The following is a 19,515-nucleotide window of genomic DNA, read 5'->3' on the forward strand; positions in this document are numbered from 1 at the left end:
AGGTGTGTGTGTGTGTGTGTGTGTGTGTGTGTGTGTGGTGTTTTCCCTGTAGTAGCCCTATTTCCCTGCTTGCGGGGTGTTAAATGAAGCAATAGGGCGGACCTGCCCCTTTTGTTCCAGCCCACCGGGATTGGTGCATTATTCATGAAAGATGTGGCCTCGGTCTCCTTGGCTTCCAGGCTGCTGCAAGTTCATTCATTATTCATGAGCAGCGAGGCGTGGCCTCATGTTTTAACATTGACTTTCTGGTTGCCGGGTGTTAGTCAACCAACCACCCGGCTTCATGCATAATTCATGATCCGGAAGTGTGTGTTTGATGCCCTTTCTTGGTTTCCATGGCAACGGCAATATATTCATTATTCAGGTTTAATGGGGCGTGGTCTGATTTACCTGTTTTCCTACCTGTTTTCCGAGTTCGTGCCATCGTGGCCACCAGGTGGAGCTAGTCCTCTTTGAATGAGTCACAGACCGGCAGGGACCAAAATGGGCGCGGTCTACTTGCATCCGGGTTCCTGGGGGTGGGGCCGAAGGTTTTGTTCCGGCCTCGCGCTCAACGGCCGCCATCTTGTGTCGGCTGCTGAGTTAAGGGAGGTGGCAGGGACGAGCACAGCCACTCCAGCCGGGGGAGGAGAAGGCGGCGCAGGCGGCGGCGACTCTTAGCGGCCCAGACAGCGGGGAGGAGGAGAAGCAGGGTGGCGGCCGAGCTCGGTTTCGGCTCCTAGAGGAGTTGGCGGCGGCGCGACCCGGGGAACCGGCATTGGTAACGAATGGCTGCTCTCAGCGCCTTGTCAGGGGTTTCGGGATGCATGGGAGGGGAGCGTGCCGGCGCTGGGCCCGGCCGACGTTGGGGCGGACTGTGCTGACTGGGATGCTGGGGATCCGTAGAGGGGCACAGATCTTGGGGCGGGGCCGACATTTCCCATAAGGGACCAGCCAAGGATTAACAGACCTTCTCTAGAATCTCCCTTCATACACCCGTAGACCGTCATTATTTGCCCTCGCAAGCTTCCAAGAGGGGTCAGACCCTGGGGAGGGAGGGTTCAAAGGCTTTCATTTCTGAGCTCCTTCTCCGGCATCTTCTGTCAGACACCCCGCCACACACAACGTAGATAGTCTACCCTCGGAGCTTCCAAGGGGACTCGACCCTATGAAAGGCCATTTGGGCCTGGCCTTCGTGTCGGAGACCCCGCTTCCACATCTCAGGTCTTCCGACCCGACCCTGGCCCGAACCCAGCACTTCTATTCAGAGGGTCCCTTCAGCATTTGTCTTTAGAGATTCCTTTCAATTTCTAGAACCTGCTCCTAGAAACCATCTCTACTATAAAGGAATGCCTCCTTTTTCATGACACCAGTGTTCTCTTCAGAGACAACCCCTTGAAGGCATCAGCATCTCCCCCATCGGATACACCTAACCCCCAGTATCTTCCCTCAGAGCCTCCCAGGGGACCAGGCACCAGAGAGGATCTGCTTAGACACATAATCCTCCATCAGAGATCCCCGTGCCAGCATCTGCCCTTGCAGACCCTGTTGGCTCCTAGCCCCCTCCACCAGAGACTTGCCTCTCAAACCCCACCCTTTTTCACTCAACCTCTGCCTTCAGAAGCAGACCAGCATTCCAGCTTCTCTTACAGATCCCTTAACCTCCCATCAGGCTCCAGAATCTCCCCTTAGAACCTTTCGAGGTCTACACCATCTTCCGTCAGAGGCCCTCAGCTTTCATTTTCAGTTTCATAGGACCCCACATCATGGTCAGATGTCCCTTCCCTCAGCAGTCCCAGTTGTTCCCCAGGAGAGTAGAAAGCCCCCTTCTCAGCCTCTACTCTCCAAGCCTCCATAGGATCCCACATAATCAGTCAGAGAAACCCAACCCCACTTGGTGACATAGCCAATATCTGCTGACTGAACTTTTTAGGCCCAGAACTATCTGGGCTCAGCCTCTCCTTTCTACCCCCTCAGAGAAGTTTCGATCCCTAGCCTAGCCTCTATCGATGAGATCTAAACAAGGCCTTTGTGCTCCAGCAGAAATCCCTTCCCAGCCCCACCCTGGGCCTCAGCATCCACCCTCTTACCCTCCTGGGACTCTGGCATAGATGTCAAAGACACCTTTCCCCCTGAAAGCCCCTATCCTTTTTCTTTGCAAGTCCTTATTTTTTATCAAAGATTTCTCTCTGCCACCTGCCCCCCAAAAGAACCTCAGGACCCCAGCGTCCTCCTGATGGAAAATACCCCTCCCCCCAGACCCTAGCATTTTCCTGCAGCCTCTGGTGGCCCCAGAATCCCCCATTGATTACCCGAGCAGCTTCTTGTAGCCTCTAGGGACCTCCAGTGTAATTTCTTGGCCCTACCCTAAAGCTCCCTTTTCAAAAATCTGAGTCTTACCAACCTGGCCTGCCCCATCCCACCTGGCCCCAGGGCTTCTAACATCCCCTCCCTCTGAGCCTCCCCGGACTCAGACAATTGCCTCCTGACTCCTCTCTTTTATGCCCCTAGGGACTTGTCAGTTAATCCCTCCTAGGAGGCTTAACAGGCCCCAGCATCCTGTGCCCTAGGTTCATCCTAATAACCTCACCCTGTGCCTGCCCTCTCTCAAACCTGCTCCAGAACTCCTACCTCAGACCTTCTCTGGTTTGAGTGGTAGAGAATGTGCAGGCTTCAAAATCACCAGTATGGAGACCTCAGGCAAGTTCTGAAACTCTTGAGTCCCCAGTTCAGCTTTGCTGCACAGTTGATAGTGTTTGCAGTCTGAGCATATGTTGAGGGAGAAAGGATATCAATTTTGTGTTGGGGGTGGGGGATCTTTAGCTCCTCCCTGGGGTTTCTGCCCAGATCCCTTCTGCTTGCCTTGAGACTGGCCTGTTTCAAACCTCTGCAATTGACATTCACTCTCGAACAATGAACCAAAACCTGCTCAGGCCCTTGCTGCTAGCATGAGGGGTCCAGAGGTAGAAGCTGAAGAAACTAAAGATCTCTCAGGCCCTCGATCATCTCTGATTTAGTGAGCTGGGCGATGGTGTGTCCCAAACTGGCAAACCAGTGACAAGGCAAGGAGTTAAGTAATGCAGGCCACTGCATGTGCCAAGGGAGGAGCTTGCTTATGTGCTCAGATCACTGAGTTCTGCCCACAGAACTTGATTTTTCTTAACCTTCCCAGCAGCCCCTTGAGGATATTTCCATTTGTCCCCACTTTTGGAGAAAATGGGGCTCAGAGGAAATAAGATCCCCAGGTCAGAGAGTCAGTAAATGGAAAAATATGACTTGCCTTTTCTCCCTAATTCACCACATCTCTTCCTACCTCGGTTGGTTGGTAGCATTCCTAGTAACATAGCTGCCTGTCTCCCGCCTTCTGGCTTCTCCCTCATCCCTCAGCGCTGGGTCCTGGTTATATTCCCCCAGGAAGCATTTGGCAAACAGTCCCACAAAGCTCTGGGCAGGTGATTGGCCTTTGTTTTCTTTGTGATGTGGGCATAAGGTTATTGGGTCCTTGGGTATTGTTAGGATTAGACAAAGCCCTTTACTCTCCGACTAACAGGCAGCAAGTCCTGGGTAGATAGGAGGGAGCTCCTGTCATCTTGCTTAGCGCTAGAGTGTGACAAGTGTTAAGATGGAATTTTACGTGCAGCAGGGGTAGTGATTGTGTGTTAGAACGGCCCGGCCCCTCGGGAGCCTTAGAGGGCAGGGGAAATGATTCTCCCGCGTCTGCGTCCAGTCACCGGCCCCGCCCCCAGGTTTCATTTCCACAGCTGTCTGTATTGTTCTGTCTCTGGCACCCAGTGTGTGACACTTGGCAAGTTAACTTGCCCTATAACCTCAGGTTTTCCCATTTGTCTGGCAAAGATGCTCAACCTGATCACACTGGGAGGCAGCCTGGGCTCAGGCATAGCAGATCTTGGTCTGGGTCCAGCTTGGTCATCCTCTGTGGGAACCTCAGTCAAGTCACCACACATCCCTGTGTGACTTTTCCCCCCTTCAGTGGGAGTTTGGAATGTTCCTGATAGTAGTCCCACCCGCATGAGGGTGCCCTGAGAATAAAGTGCTTAGTATGATGCTTAGCCGGGGGAGGGCTCTAATAAGCACTTACCCTTACCGTTGTTAACCTGCTTAAGGGACTCTGTGAAGACAAGGCTGGGGTGGGGGGTTGTCTTCTCTCCCTGCCAACTTACTGGCCTGGGTGTCTCCCAGAGCTATGCGGGGAGGAAGGGGAGGGGGTGGACTTTGTAAAACTCCTCCCTTAGCCCCTCTGGGAACTGGGTTCTGTGCCATCATGCCACCCTGATGGATGTCCAAGCCATGTTTCCCTCCCACACCCCTGTCACCAGGGTTAAGGGAGAGAAGAATGGCTGCTCGTTCTTACCCACCTGCTCTGGGCCAGGCTCTCTGGTCTGTGTTCTTTCTCAACAACTCCATGGGGGTAGGTAAGTGGTATTATCAACCCGATTTTACAGGTGAGGGAACTGAGCTCATAGAGCAGCGGTTCTCAACCTGTGGGTCGCGACCCCTTTGGGGGTTGAACGACCCTTTCACAGGGGTCGCCTAAGACCATCGGAAAACACATATATCATTAGATATTGTTTTTGTGATTAATTACTATGCTTTAATTATGTTCAATTTGTAACAATGAAATTGGGGTCACCACAACATGAGGAACTGTATTAAAGGGTCACGGCATTGGGAAGGTTGAGAACCACTGTCATAGAGGTTAAATGTGATCTGATAAGGAGTGGCAGACTGATCTTAATCTCTATCCCTCCTCTGACTTCCCCAGAAGCACATTCTTGTTATTCCTTTCGCCTTAGGAGTGGTGTCTGCCTCACTATACTAGACTGGGGAGAAAGGCCAGTGACCTGGTGATCAGCAGCATGGATTGCAAGCCAGACCACCTGGGTTCAGATCTTAGCTCTGATAGCTGTGTGACCTTGGACAAGTCGCCTCACCTCTCTGTACCTGTCTCCTCCTGTAAACTGGAGATACTAGCCCTTAAGTCTTCCCTTCCCCTATAGTCGCCACTAATCAACAGACACATACATGTTCATCAGGCCCACCTGACCCTCGTTTTTCCATCCAGATGTCCAGCTCGCCGCTGTCCAAGAAACGTCGCGTGTCCGGGCCTGATCCAAAGCCGGGTTCTAACTGTTCCCCTGCCCACTCTGTATTGTCTGAAGTGTCCTCGGTGCCAACCAACGTGAGTGTCTTCTTCCTGGAACTGGCAGGTGGGGTGGTGGTGGTGGGAATATATTTTGTATCACTGTCCGTACCCTACACCTTCGTGTTTCCTTGACCCTGTTCTTGCCCTCTATCCCTAGGGAATGGCAAAGAACGGCAATGAAGCAGACATAGATGAGGGTCTTTACTCCCGGCAACTGTAAGTGGGGCCTAGGTTGGACAGAGAGGTGGGGGTGGGGCTCTGAGAGGATGTGGTCAGGAGGGCCAGGCCCTGACCCTGCTTGCCCCCCTCACCTGGCAGATACGTGTTGGGCCATGAGGCAATGAAACGGCTGCAGACATCCAGCGTACTGGTATCAGGCCTTCGGGGTCTGGGCGTGGAGATTGCCAAAAACATCATCCTTGGTGGGGTCAAGGCCGTCACCCTCCATGACCAAGGCACTGCCCAGTGGTCTGACCTCTCCTCCCAGGTACCTCTTCCTGATCCCTTTCCTCCCTGCCAAGGTCCCAGGCTCCACAGCCACTTCACTTCATCCCCCCCCCCCCCCCCACTCTACTTTGCAGTTCTACCTGCGGGAGGAGGACATTGGTAAAAACCGGGCTGAGGTCTCCCAGCCCCGCCTCGCTGAGCTCAACAGCTACGTGCCTGTCAGTGCCTACACTGGCCCCCTCGTTGAGGACTTCCTTAGTGGCTTTCAGGTACCTCAGGCACAGCCCAGCCTCCTGCCCAATTCTCTCAGAGCCCATCTCTGGTGTGTTCATTTGTCCAGTGTTTTTAATGGACTGGCCATGTGCCGGGTTTCATGCTGGTGGTGCATCTAGGGGATGCAGGCAGGATTTTAGATCCTAGACCTGCCTTGGGGCGGGGGGAGGGGGGGCACGTGGACAGAGCGCATACAGGAGCCAGACTGCCTTGGTGTGAATCTCTGCTTCTATTAGTATGACCTCAGGCAGGTCACTTAATCTGTGCCTTACTTTTTCCTGTTTGTAGACTCAGGAGTGGTAGTAAAACCAACCTCATAGAGTTTTTGTGAGGGCTAAACACTTAGAATAGCAGCTGGCACATGATAAGGGCCATCTGGTTGTTTGTTAAATAAAAACTCGGGCCAGAAAGAGGAACCTTGGGAGCTGAGACTCTGCCCCGGGGTGTCCCGGCAGCCAGGACACACCGCCATGGAACCCTGAGGTGTAGGGGTAGTTCACCCTGGTGGGGAAGAGTGCTCATTCAGGCAGAGAGCAAAATCCCAAGGATCCTGGCTGAGTAGGCATTGTCTTGAGAATTGGGAGCGAGTGGGTGTGGTAGGAGTGAGCTCAGACTTTGGCTGGGACAGTTTTACCTCTTCTGCATCTCCCAGGGCATGGCAGGGTTGTAGGCAGGCAGCAGTGGGTGTTGGCAAATGAATGAGTCAGATGTTCTCCAGACTGTCTTCCCAGCTGCCTCCTTACCTTGCCTGGTGTGCTCTAGGGATTCGATTTCTCTTGAGTTTCACCTTTTCGCCTGCTCTAAGTCTGATACATAGTAGATAGATACTCTGTCTGAAAGAGCTGAACCAGCAAAGCCTTCAAAGCCCTCCCTGACCCTCCCACCAACCTTCCTCCATTACTCCCACCTTTGAGCCTCTGCCTCTCTGCCTGTCCACAGGTGGTGGTCCTCACCAACACCCCCCTGGAAGACCAGCTCCTGGTGGGTGAGTTCTGTCACAGTCGTGGCATTAAGCTGGTGGTGGCAGACACACGAGGCCTGTTTGGGTGAGTGTCCCTACCCTTTTCCCCCAACCCCTACCAGGCCCAGGTCAAGACCCCCAAGCTCTCACTGCCCTCAGCTACCCAGGTTTTATCTACATATTTATTTCCTCACCCGAGTATATTTCCCCATTGATTTTTAGAGAGAGGGAAAGACAGAGAAACACATCGATTGGTTGCCTCCTGCATGTGCATGCCCTTGACCGGAATTGAACCTGCATCCCTTTGGTCCACATGCTGATGCTCTGTCCACTGAGCCAAACTGGCCAGGGCACTGGCCAGGGCAGCTACCTGGGTTTTAGATTCTGTGTGTTCACCTCCCCATGTGGCAAGAACGCCGTCCAATTCCCACAGGGATGGGCTGAGTTTGCTCAGCAAGTATTTGCAGCATTTTGAGGGACATATGGGGTCCCCCTCTGCATGGAACTCAGGCATCAGCCCTGTTGTCCCCTCTACAGGCAACTCTTCTGTGACTTTGGAGAGGAAATGATCCTCACTGATTCCAATGGGGAACAGCCACTCAGTGCTATGGTTTCTATGATTACCAAGGTGAGGAGACCAGCCTCAGGGGTCCTGGCAGGCAGATGGGCAGTAGCGGGCCTTCTTGTCTGCCCCTGTTACCCTAAGCGTGCCTCTGAAGACTCATTCTTCCTTTAACCAGGACAACCCTGGTGTGGTTACCTGCCTGGACGAGGCCCGGCACGGGTTTGAGAGTGGCGACTTTGTCTCCTTTTCAGAAGTACAGGGCATGGTTGAACTCAACGGAAATCAGCCCATGGAGATCAAAGTCCTGGGTAAGCTAGGGCCGTTGGGGAATTGGAAGATAGGAGGTGTGTCCCTGGACTCCGAGCAAGAGGAGTTGAACCAGAAATAGTCTGAGTGGCTGAGTTGAACCAGAAACAGACCCTAGGGGTCCAGTCACAGCTGGTGGGCATGGGGGAGAGGTGCTATCTTGTGTCGGAGCTGATCCCGGGAGAATAGGTCCCTGGTATTTATGCCGAGGGGGAAAGGTCTCTGGTACTTGAACAGAGCAGATCAAAGGATCCCCTCGTGTCTGAGCTGATTTGGACAGGGAGAAGGGAATGTCTTCCAGTGTAGACTTGGGGTCAGGGACACGGGGTCTTGTGGGCTCAGAGCTGGATCTAGGGCAGAAGGGAGATGGTTTCTGATGTCCAAGTGGGACCTGGGGTGGAGGAGAGATGGTTCCTGATGTCTGAGCTAGGTCATTAGTGGATTTTTCCTTAGCTTGTGGGTGTTGTGGCTTTTCGGGAGGGTAGGCAGCCTGACAGCTTCCCCATCTCCCATAGGTCCTTACACCTTTAGTATCTGTGACACCTCCAACTTCTCTGACTATATCCGTGGCGGTATCGTCAGTCAGGTCAAAGTACCTAAGAAGATCAGCTTTGTGAGTGTGGAGGGTCAGGGGCTGTAGGGGTGGTTCTGGACATTTCCAGGTTCTCCATTCCTCTCTTCTGGTTCTGATGTCCTGCCTCCCACAGAAATCTTTGCTGGCCTCTCTGGTAGAGCCTGACTTTGTGATGACGGACTTCGCCAAGTTTTCCCGCCCTGCTCAGCTGCATATTGGCTTCCAGGCCCTTCACCAGTTCTGTGCTCAGCACGGCCAGCCCCCTCGGCCCCACAATAAGGTGGGTGGATGAGCCAGGGCAGGTGACCTTGGCACTGAAGGCCCACCATGCCTCTCTGCCTCTCCACCCTTACCCACAGCGGTCTGATAGGTGCATTCTTGGTTCATTCTGCCCCACCAGGAGGATGCCACGGAGCTGGTGGCCTTAGCCCAGGCAGTGAATGCTCGAGCCCTGCCAGGAGTGCAGCAGGAGAGTCTGGATGAGGACCTCATCCGGAAGCTGGCATATGTGGCTGCTGGGGACCTGGCACCCATCAATGCCTTCATTGGGGGCCTGGCTGCCCAAGAGGTCATGAAGGTCAGCATGGGTGGAGAATGGCAGGGTTGGGGATGGGCCAGGCACCTCCCTGACTCCATCACTTGCTATTCTATGTTTTGCCCGCATTAACCACTGACCACTTTCCCTCTCTTCCCCGATTTCCAGGCCTGCTCTGGGAAGTTTATGCCCATCATGCAATGGCTGTACTTTGATGCCCTGGAGTGTCTCCCTGAGGACAAAGAGGCCCTCACAGAGGACAAGTGCCTCCCGGTATGTGAGTGTGGCCCATGGGGAAGGCACCACTGGGGGGATCATTTCTGGTAAGGCCCCCCTTTGACCCTCTTCCCTTCTCATTCCCCAGCGCCAGAACCGTTATGATGGGCAGGTGGCCGTATTTGGCTCAGACATGCAAGAGAAACTGGGCAAACAAAAGTACTTCCTGGTGAGTGACCCCCCTGGACACCTTGTCCCTTCACCTCTCCTGGCCTGTGGCCATCTCTTCAGGGGTCTCCTGTCTTCTGAGGGAGGGTCTTTTGGTTCTTATACCTCTATCACATGCCTTTTGCTGTTATCTATCTTGAGGGAAAGCCTAGTGCAGCCTTCTGTTAACCCCCCTCTGGTGCTGCCTCCCTCACATGACTGGTTGGTTATTTCGTACAGCCCTGGGACTTAAGTATGTGGCACTAGACCTTCATCCAGGCTCCTGCTGTCTTTGGAGGGAGTGAGGAATGATGGGTGACTCTAAGCTAGTCTGCATTAACCAGGCTCTGTCTCTTGGCTGCTTCCTAGGTGGGTGCTGGAGCCATTGGCTGTGAGCTGCTTAAGAACTTCACCATGATTGGGTTGGGCTGTGGGGATGGTGGAGAAATTGTAGTCACAGACATGGACACCATTGAGAAGTCAAATCTGAACAGACAGTTTCTGTTCCGGCCCTGGGATGTTACGGTAAGTTGAGGAGGGGGGGTGCTTTTTCATCTCAACATTCCTCCTGTTCTTTGTTCCCATTCTGGAAAGGAGGCCTTTCCGCCTTTTTCTTTCCTTCAGTTTCTTCTCTCTGTCACTCATTCAACAAACATTTATTTGAGTAACCTTCATTGAATCTATAATTTTTCATCTGTTTTTTTCCCCTTGACCTCTTATCAGTGCTGTTGGGACAGTGAGTTGGGAGTCTTCCAAACTACCCCCAAGTTCAGTGACTCACTGAGAGAACTCACAGGACTCAGCATATAGTCAGTCATATTCACAGCTGTGAATTCTTCCACCAAAGAATGCAGAGTAACATCAGCAAAGGGAAAGGGCACTGGGGTGAAGTCTCCTTTCCCAGTGGAGTCGCACAGAACACGCTTAATTCCCCCCCAGTAGCCAGTTGCAACATGTGAAATGTTGTCAACCAGAGGAGCTTTTTAGAGACTCAGCACCCCCGGTTTTTACTGTGGGCTGGTCACATAGGCACCCTCTGCTGGGCACATACCCAAGTTGCAGACTTCCAGAAGGAAAGCAGGTGTTGGGCACAAACCACGTTGTTTGCATAGGTAGTCTAGGTGCACAGAGCCTCCTTATCAGGAATGGTGAGAACTCCCCCCAAGTCCAAGTTCCCAGGTGCCAGCCAAGGGCCAGCCTTCCAAGCAGGCCTTTCCTCGGGGAGTGCTTTACGCCTGCTAGGTCACTCTTCTCTACGCACATGGGAGCTGGGTTATACAGGGATCTAGCTGGGAAGCCTTCTGTGGGGGACAAGGTCGTTTATAGTTCACGACAAATGCAGTGCAAAGGAAATAGCAAAACATGGGTTTGCAGTTTTGATCACTGTGGTTGAAGAAGGGTCTGCAGACTCGAAGGGTATTAGGGAGCAGGATAGTGCCCAGGCCATGATCCAGAGTGGGAGGGTAGTAGGAGATGAAATAGAGGAAGTGGGTCAGCTCCTTTGACCCTCAGTGGAGGTGGGTTCTGGGGTATAGTTATGAGCAGAGGAGGGACAGGACCTGACTTGGGGCTTTGAGAGCATCCTGCTTATCTGTGTGCTTACATCCTGTTTTATTTGGGGGGGGGGGTGTACCCTAACCCTGGGTACTGTTACCTGAAAGAATAATAGATGTTGGGTAGGCAAAAGACCAGATGGGTCACCTGTTGTCTCCAGTCGGTGTCTGGTCACTGCTTCCCTTTCCACTGAGTCCCTGCCACATTCATCACAGCCCCAGCCATGTGGCAATGTCATGGACTGTTTCCTGCTAAACCAGGGAGCCTCCTGAGGTTGGTTTGGTGAATGCACGAATAACTGAGTTCTGTTTCCCCATTCCCACCCTCACCCTTGCCAGAAGTTAAAGTCTGATACCGCTGCTGCGGCTGTGCGCCAGATGAATCCGCATATCCGGGTGATAAGCCACCAGAACCGTGTGGGTCCTGACACAGAGCGCATCTATGACGACGATTTCTTTCAAAACCTGGATGGGGTGGCCAATGCCCTGGACAACGTGGATGCCCGTAAGTTTAGAGGCGGGTGAGGAGGTCAAGGGCAGATGGTGGTGTGTGTGTGTGTGTGTGTGTGTGTGTGTGTGTGTGTGTGAGGGGTGCCTGGGGTGCCTTTCTGTCCTCTCCTAATGTCCCTCCCTCCCGCTCCCAGGCATGTACATGGACCGCCGCTGTGTGTACTACCGGAAGCCACTGCTGGAGTCGGGCACATTGGGCACCAAGGGCAACGTGCAGGTGGTGATCCCCTTCCTGACAGAGTCGTACAGCTCTAGCCAGGACCCGCCTGTGCACGCTGAAGAACTTCCCCAACGCTATCGAGCACACCCTGCAGGTGATCAGCTGGGGGGTGAGGGAAGGGAGTCAGCACCCTGCCTCTCGGCATCCAGGGCCCTGGCCTTGAGGTGTCGCAAGTCTAAGTACAAGATGTGCTTTTTCTCCAAACCTTCGTCCCTCACTTCTTATCCAGCAGCCTAGATTTTTAGCATGGTTTGTTCTTTTTTTTTTTAGCTTTTATCTTAGAATTTTTTTCAGCATGTGAACAAGTATAAAGAGTAGTATGGTGAACTCAAATACCACTTGTCACCTAGATCTAATAGTTGTTCCTGTTTTGTCACATTTTCTGCTTAGATTTATGTGTTTTTTTCTTTGTGCTGACATAAGTCATGGACATCACAACACTGCACTCCCTGATACTTCAGTATGCTTCTGCAAAGGGAGGATGTGTTTCCACATACAAAGTCTCAACCTTGACTTTTTTTTTTTTATTGAGGATTAACATCAAGTAAGGTACAGGAAGCTTAGGAATACTTTTTTTTTTTTCATTTTTAAGTGGTTACATTCACTATTGTAACCATTGGTTTCTAAGTTGAGGTGCTAGGGGTGGGAGAGTGGGGAAGTTTAGGAGCAGTGTTTGAGGGGCTTTCCTTCTCCCAGAGCAGTGTTCTTCGTATTTGATTTATTCACTGATGGTCTTTCTATAATGTCTCTGGAAACCTACTTTGTCAGCCATTGCCCCCCAGTAATTCGTTTGCTCTGACTGCAGTGGGCTCGGGATGAGTTTGAAGGCCTCTTCAAGCAGCCAGCAGAAAACGTCAACCAATACCTCACGTATGTACCAAATGCCCCCTTGCTCCTTCCCCTGCCTACCAGCCAAGGCATCCTGTCTGCTTTCCTCAGTAACACCCAGCACCAGGGAAACTTCACGTGAACTAGTGAATGCTTGGGCTTCATACCACTGCGGGTCAGGACTAGCTTTCTGAGGAAAAAGTGGGGTTGCCCTGGAGCCCACTCTAGGGCTGCTATGTAATCCTGCCACTTTGACCACTCCAATTCCTGATAGAGACCCCAAGTTTGTGGAGCGGACTCTGCGGCTGGCGGGCACCCAACCCTTGGAGGTGCTGGAGGCCTTGCAGCGCAGCCTGTTGCTGCAGCGGCCACAGACCTGGGCCGACTGTGTGACCTGGGCCTGCCACCACTGGCACACCCAGTACTCTAACAACATCCGGCAGCTGCTGCACAACTTCCCTCCTGACCAGGTAATGCCCACTTGCCAGGTCTGTTTGGCAAAATCTGAAATAAGAACCTGCTGTGGGCTTCCCCACCCCAACCACGTGGCTCCTCCCGGTCATTAGTCCAACTGTGGCAGGTGCCCCAAGGCATGGGGAGCTTGTTTTTTCCATTCCCTTTCCTTTGAGCAGGAGACTTTGTTTCCCTTACTTGTGCTGTGGGCTGAGTCATACCGACTTCCAGGGCTATAGGGATTATGGGGGAGAAGTTTTGGAGTTGAGAGCGCAGAAATCTGGATTCAAACCCCAGCTCCATTTGCACATAACCTCTCTGCACCTCGGTTTCCTCCTCAGTGAAGTAGAGATAATAGCACCTACTTGGTGGGGATTTTTGTGGGGATTTTTGTGAGGACTTATTGGTATTTACTGATACTAAGTTTGTACAGTGTTTGGCAATCCATGAAAGTTAATTGAATGCCTGTGTGTCTTGCACAAAGCAAATGCCCAGGAATTGGTGGTAATTTTTTCAACGAGGTCCCTGCTTCAGCCTGGCATTGGAACTTCCATCTACAGGACCCTGTGCGTGCCAAGCTGTAGTGGGTCAGGGCCCATCCAGGGCCACGGTGAGGAGTTAGGATTTTAAAGAGGCCTCCACTCTCAGTCCTGCTCCTCAAAAATCTCTACTCCCTTAGCTCACAAGCTCAGGAGCTCCCTTCTGGTCTGGACCCAAACGATGTCCACACCCACTGACTTTTGATGTCAACAATGTAAGTCTCCTCCCTGGGGTCTCCTAGCGTCAGTGGGTGGGTGGGTGAGAAGGAGGCAGAGACTCCCCAGATGAGGGCTGATGTGCTCTCCCTTCTGCGCCCTGCCTTCTCCTAGCCCCTGCATCTGGACTACGTGATGGCTGCCGCTAACCTCTTTGCCCAGACCTATGGACTGGGAGGCTCTCAGGACCGAGCTGCTGTGGCCACCCTCTTACAGTCTGTTCAGGTCCCCGAGTTCACCCCCAAGTCTGGCGTCAAGATCCACGTCTCTGACCAGGAGCTGCAGAGCGCCAGTGCCTCTGTTGGTGAGAGTTTTTGGCTAGGAGTCACCATCCTACTTGTCCCCTGCCCAGCTCAGCCTCCCCACCGGTCCTTGCCCCTGGCTCTGCTCTGCGACTCCAAGCCTGAGGCTTCCCCCACACCTGCCTTTGAGCCTCCCTTTCTGAAACGAAGAGGGTTGGTTAGGGCAAATTCTCCTTTACTCCCTCTCCCTTACCACTCGCTAGCCCTCAGGAGAGCTAGCTGTTTATTTTTCTTGTTCCACGCATATCCACCTTGAAAAAAAAAGTGTTGTTTCCTCTTGATCTTTTTATGGAGGGGGGGAGATACATATCCACCAATGACCTTTGTCCCTTGGCCTTAGTTTGCTGACCCTTGATCTATGTATTTATCCAGGTACCCTTCCCTTCCATCTGTCTCCCTCCAGAGGTAATGTGTCTGTAGCTACGTTATTGCCCCTGCATTTTCCTTCCATCTCCCCCCTTACTCTCCGTGTGTCTTGTCTCTCGTCATCTCCCATCTTCCTTTCCAAATATATATCCCTACATGTTCCTCTCTGTATGTTTTTTCTTATCTTCTCTTTACTTCCTTCATTTACTTTCACCCATATACTCCCTCTTCTTGTATGTATATGGGGTATTTGTAAAATGTATGTAAAATCTCCCGCCTGTCTCAACCTCTTACATGCCTCTATTCTCCCCTTTCATGCCTTCTTTCTCCCCCTCCATATCATTCCTCTACATCCATGTCTGCATATTTCCCCCCAACTTCCCCTTCGTGTTTCTTCTACATCCCCCCTTCCCCATCTCTTCCTCCATGTCTCCCCACCTCTCTGTACATTCTCCCCGAGATCTCCAGCTCTCCCACCTGGATCTCCACTTTCTCCTCGTGTCATCATTTAAGTTCCACAGTATCTCTAGAGATCTTGCTATCCCACCTCCCCCTTCCTGTTTTCAGGTTTGTGCTCTGTTGCCTTGCTTTACTCTCCCCCTACCCCCTCCTCCAGGATGGCTTTCCTTTTCAAATCCTTTTTCTATTTGAAAACCTTTTGCCCCAACCTGGGCTTCTGTTTTCATCGCGGACCCTGACTTGGGATCTAAGGAGCTGTTGTGTCTTCTCTCTTCCTGCAGATGACAGCCGTCTAGAGGAGCTCAAGGCGACACTGCCTAGTCCAGAAAAGCTCCCTGGGTTCAAGATGTACCCCATCGACTTTGAGAAGGTGCTGGGTGGGGACCCTGGGCAGGCAAGGGGTGGGCTAAGCACACATGGGCTGGGCAGGACAGATCTCTGGGGATCTGGAGGCGGCCCCAGGCCTTTGTAGGGCTTGGATCACAGGCTTTCCATGCGGCCCTGAACAAATAGCTGTTCCCAGCCATGCCTTTGTGATCTGAGAGAGCCCAGCAGGTAATTGCAGTGTCCCCAAAGGCCAGGAGTCCTCTTCCTCCTCTCATCTTCATTATCTTCCTATACTCCCCCTGCCCATAAAAGGATGACGACACCAACTTCCATATCGACTTCATTGTGGCTGCATCCAACCTCCGGGCAGAGAACTATGACATTCCCGCTGCAGACCGGCACAAGGTGAGGGGATCTAGACCTGATGTGTCACCCCCTCCCAGGCTTGAGTTCCCTGCCTTCCATCCCTTCTGTAGACTGGGCGCATCCTCCTCCTCAACTACAACCTTCCTTGATTTCTCCTGCCTCACAGAGCAAGCTGATTGCAGGGAAAATCATCCCAGCCATCGCCACAACCACAGCAGCTGTGGTTGGCCTTGTGTGCCTGGAGCTATACAAGGTGGTTCAGGGGCACCGAAAGCTTGACTCCTATAAGAATGGTTTCCTCAACTTGGCCCTGCCTTTCTTCGCCTTCTCTGAACCCCTACCTGCACCCCGTCACCAGGTGAGGGTCTGCATCAGGGGAGGTGGGCTTCTGGTTGGGGTGTTTCTCTCTAGAGCTGGCTCTAGTTTGCTTCACAGGCTTTTGCCAGGTGAGGTTTCTGTCAGTGTGTAGCTGCTCCTTTTGTGTGCCCCTTGTTTTTTTGAGTAGCTTCTGTGTGCTAAGCACTGGTGTTATTCTACCTGTGGAAGCCCTCAGAAAAGATGGGACATTTAATAGGAGATTGTTAATAACTGTACAGTAATAGCAACCAGCATTTATTAGGTGCTTACTCTACTAAGTTCTTTTACTTGCTTCATTTATTAATTCACTTAAGTGTTTCTTGAGCAACCCCAAAATAGAGCAGGCTAAGGAAGACTTGGGAGTACCGGGTGGTAAGGGGTTGGGTTTGGGATTTTAAATGTGAGATGGCCACATAAGACCTTGCTGAAAAGACAAAGTTTGAGTCCAAACTTGAAGGACGTGGAGAGACAGACCATGCAGGCTTCTGGGAGGAGGGCATTTCAGACAGAGGGACCAGTCTCTGTAAGGGTAGCAGTGTGCCTGCCTGCCTGGCATGTTTGAGAAAGAAGTAGCTAGAGCACAGTGAGTGAGGGGAGGAACAGAGAGGAGGACTGCAATGATGTAGGGCCTTGTTGGTCATGGCCATCATAAGGTTTCAGTGCTTAGGGTGAGGCGGAAGCCACAAGAGAGCTTTGGACAAAAGAGTGATCTTGCTTAGCATGTCTGCATAAGTGGAGGGGGAGAGTGATGGGGCTGGACCCCTATAACACTGGTCTGCTTCTTGTCCCCCAGTACTATACCCGAGAATGGACGTTGTGGGATCGCTTTGAGGTACAGGGGCTGCAGCCTAATGGCGAGGAGATGACCCTCAAACAGTTCCTTGACTACTTCAAGGTGAGGCCCCTCCCTCACTCTTACCCCACATAGAGGCGGAGTGTGCATGTGACTGACCTGTCCACCCCTGTGACACGTCCACCCCTGTGACACGTCTACCCCTGTGACACGCCCATCCCCCTTCCCTCCTCCAGACAGAGCATAAATTGGAGATCACCATGCTGTCCCAGGGCGTGTCGATGCTCTACTCCTTCTTCATGCCAGCTGCCAAGCTCAAGGAACGGTTGGATCAACCGTGAGTTGGGTGGCAGAGCCTCAGCTTGCAGCTATCCCACTCCTGTTCACCACCCTTCAGCTCCTGGGCCCCCACCCACCCATGTGCCCTTCCGCTCTCTCTCCCTTCTGCCTCCCTCTCTCTCCCTTCTGCCTCCCTGACACTCTGCTCCCCTGCCCCCAGGATGACAGAGATCGTAAGCCGTGTGTCGAAGCGAAAGCTGGGCCGCCATGTGCGGGCACTGGTGCTTGAGCTGTGCTGCAACGACGAGAGCGGCGAGGATGTCGAGGTCCCCTACGTCCGATATACCATTCGCTGACCCCAAGCCCCCTTCTCCAGAGCCCTTCCCGCCAGGGCTCCCATTTGACTTGTGGCAGTGGCCCAGCTAGCCATGCCTGGTATCCCCTCATCCCCCTACCTGATCCCTCTTGCCACTGCTTCCTACATTGTTCAGAACCTTGAATCCTAATAAACAGTTATTAACTCGGACATGGCATGTCCTGCTGGTTCCAGGGAAGGAAAGGACTTCCTGGAGCTGTCTGGTTCAGATGGTAACCCAAAAAGCTAACCCCAGCACCACCACCACCCCACCCCCAGCTGCCTGTTTTCTGGGCAGAGAACATGTGGGAATTGCCACCTTCTTCCTCCTTCCCTCCCTGCTTAGGAAGAAGTGGAGGCACCGGTGAGGCCATAGAGAACAGGATCCAATTTACGTGAGCTGGGTTCCAATTCTACCTTCTCCATCTCCTAACACCCTGCCATGCTATATTGTTAGGTCAGCAGGGCTTATGAAAGTGTTTAGCTGAGGACACCTGTAGAGGAAAGGGCCCTTTCCTGCCCCGTCCTTCCTGTCTCTTTCCCCTGCCCCCCACCTGGTCTATCTGACCTGAGGCCTCTTAACTTTGAGAAGAGTCAGCTGTGGGTGGCTGATTGGTTAGAGTAGGCAATAGGAGGCTCACCTCAGGCCCCCAACAGGACTGCATACTCTGTCTGCCCTTGATCTTGGCTGAACACTCCAGACAGTTGAAAGCACCAATGTGGCCTCTTTGTGCCTAAGGTGCCACTCATACCTCTGTCCCTCACCCAGCCACTTGGAAACAGACTCCTCATCCCTTCACTCAGTTCTGGATATTGGGAGTAGCACAACCTGGAATGAGGGGGCTTCAGGTAGACATTTTTAAAGAGGTTAGTCAGGGCAGGCTTCATGAAGGTGACATTGTAGCAAGGACCTGGAAAAGGTGAGGGGATGAGGCCGTGACTATCTGAGGGAGGAGCATTCCAAACAAAGGGAACAACAGCAAGGGCAAAGTCCCAGAGGCTGGATTGTGCCGGCTTTATTCAGGACCAGCTAGGGGATTAGTATGGCTGGAGTGGAGTGAGAGAAAGAAGGGTAGGAGATGAGGTCAGATAAGTCATGGACCTGACTAGCCCACAGTAGACTTGTCAAATACGGTGTTTCTTCTCCCATCATGGTCTGGTATATCGCCACTAGGATAAACCTTACTGAAGAACTAACTGGTGTGAGCAGGGCTGTCATAAAGGGCAGCCCAGGACAGGCGGTGAAGCTGGCTTTGGACTGAGGTGCAGTGTAGAGTTGTCCCGGAAGGCCTGCTGAAGGTTGCTGTCCTGTGAGTTGGGCTTGGTGGGGAATCTTATAGGCAGAGGGGTGAGGGATTAGGTCTGTCTGGCAATGCTTTGACACAACAGGTACCCAGTAAGTAAAAAAACCCGAGCCAGGAGAGTCAAGGGCAGGGCTCTGGCGGGCAAAAAAAGATAAGTTGAGAGGTGGCAGGAAACACCAATTCTGGGAGCTAACATAAAAGTTCTCTTGAAGCGGAAGAGAAACCCCGGTTTTAGCCCTAAGTCGCAAGTATGCGCAGTAATGTACTGCCCGTTTAAAGGTCCGCCTTTCTTAGCCTAGGTTCCACCCCGTGGGCCTTGCTGAGAAAGGATGGAGGGAGGGTTAAAGGCGGGACAAAAGTTGATTGAACGTTCTTTTGACCAATCACCTTGCGGGATATTTGGCCTATAATGAAAGGAGCTCAGAACAAAAAGGAGGGCCCACCTCCCTGGCCATGAAAACCAGGCAGGGGTGTGGTAGGCAGCGAAACCACGCCTCCTCGGCTCAGCCACGCCCTTCATTCTTGCACTGCCTCACCCCAGGGAGCAGATCCGATTGGCTGGGCGACCTCAAAAGGCGGGGCCGCGCACCGTCACAGTGGGAATAAGCTAGCGGTGTGGGAGTGGGGGCAAGTGGGAGGGAGAGCTGCTGGGCGGGTAAAGGCCAATGCTGCTCCGGGCAGCCTCTCCCAGAAAAAGTCATCTTCTCTCGAACCTTTAAAACCCCTGCTTCCCAGAGCACCTCAAGGGACGAAGGCTGCCTCCTCTGTCTTTTTCCTCCTTGCCACAGTCCCATTTGCTATCATGGGGCTGTACCAAGTGAGACGGAGCAGGGGGAGCAGGTGGTGACTGGTCCGCCGGTTCCCAGCTGCTGCCCGCTCACGAGCACATTTCTAGCACGATCGTAGCCGAGTACCAAGCAGCCTCTCCAGCCGTCCCTGGCGCCGTCCCAGGGCTGGCGGCACATTTCCTGCGGGGTGCGCAATGGCCGCGCCCCCTCCCGCGGCGGACGGCTCCTTTGGTACGCGCAGTCCGAGGTGAGTCCCCTCCTTCCCACTGCGCC

The 19,515-nt window shown here is 52.9% G+C and overlaps 2 protein-coding genes across 2 annotated transcripts in view; both read left to right on the top strand.

Moving 5' to 3' along the window:
• UBA1 (ubiquitin like modifier activating enzyme 1) overlaps nt 1-17,321 on the top strand; it is a 19,792-nt gene extending 2,471 nt beyond the window's left edge. Inside the window, 26 exon segments of the mRNA XM_023760927.1 lie at nt 5,063-5,179; nt 5,301-5,359; nt 5,462-5,630; nt 5,725-5,859; nt 6,803-6,909; nt 7,362-7,452; nt 7,565-7,697; nt 8,211-8,308; nt 8,403-8,549; nt 8,670-8,846; nt 8,973-9,077; nt 9,169-9,249; nt 9,597-9,752; nt 11,120-11,285; nt 11,425-11,557; nt 11,559-11,604; nt 12,316-12,380; nt 12,613-12,808; nt 13,471-13,545; nt 13,661-13,850; nt 14,955-15,043; nt 15,313-15,405; nt 15,533-15,724; nt 16,517-16,618; nt 16,753-16,853; nt 17,016-17,321. Coding sequence (XP_023616695.1) covers nt 5,063-5,179; nt 5,301-5,359; nt 5,462-5,630; nt 5,725-5,859; nt 6,803-6,909; nt 7,362-7,452; nt 7,565-7,697; nt 8,211-8,308; nt 8,403-8,549; nt 8,670-8,846; nt 8,973-9,077; nt 9,169-9,249; nt 9,597-9,752; nt 11,120-11,285; nt 11,425-11,557; nt 11,559-11,604; nt 12,316-12,380; nt 12,613-12,808; nt 13,471-13,545; nt 13,661-13,850; nt 14,955-15,043; nt 15,313-15,405; nt 15,533-15,724; nt 16,517-16,618; nt 16,753-16,853; nt 17,016-17,151 — 3,159 coding nt within the window. The 3' untranslated portion in view covers nt 17,152-17,321.
• Nucleotides 17,322-18,377: 1,056 nt separating this feature from the next.
• The window catches only part of CDK16 (cyclin dependent kinase 16), a 12,706-nt gene continuing 11,568 nt past the window's right edge, over nt 18,378-19,515 (top strand). Inside the window, exon 1 of the mRNA XM_006097142.2 lies at nt 18,378-19,489. The gene's annotated coding sequence lies outside the window, so the exon portion shown is untranslated. The remainder of the gene's footprint in view (nt 19,490-19,515) is intronic.

This window comes from Myotis lucifugus, unplaced genomic scaffold, assembly GCF_000147115.1.
Source record: "Myotis lucifugus unplaced genomic scaffold, Myoluc2.0 scaffold_196, whole genome shotgun sequence".
Lineage (NCBI taxonomy): Eukaryota > Metazoa > Chordata > Mammalia > Chiroptera > Vespertilionidae > Myotis > Myotis lucifugus.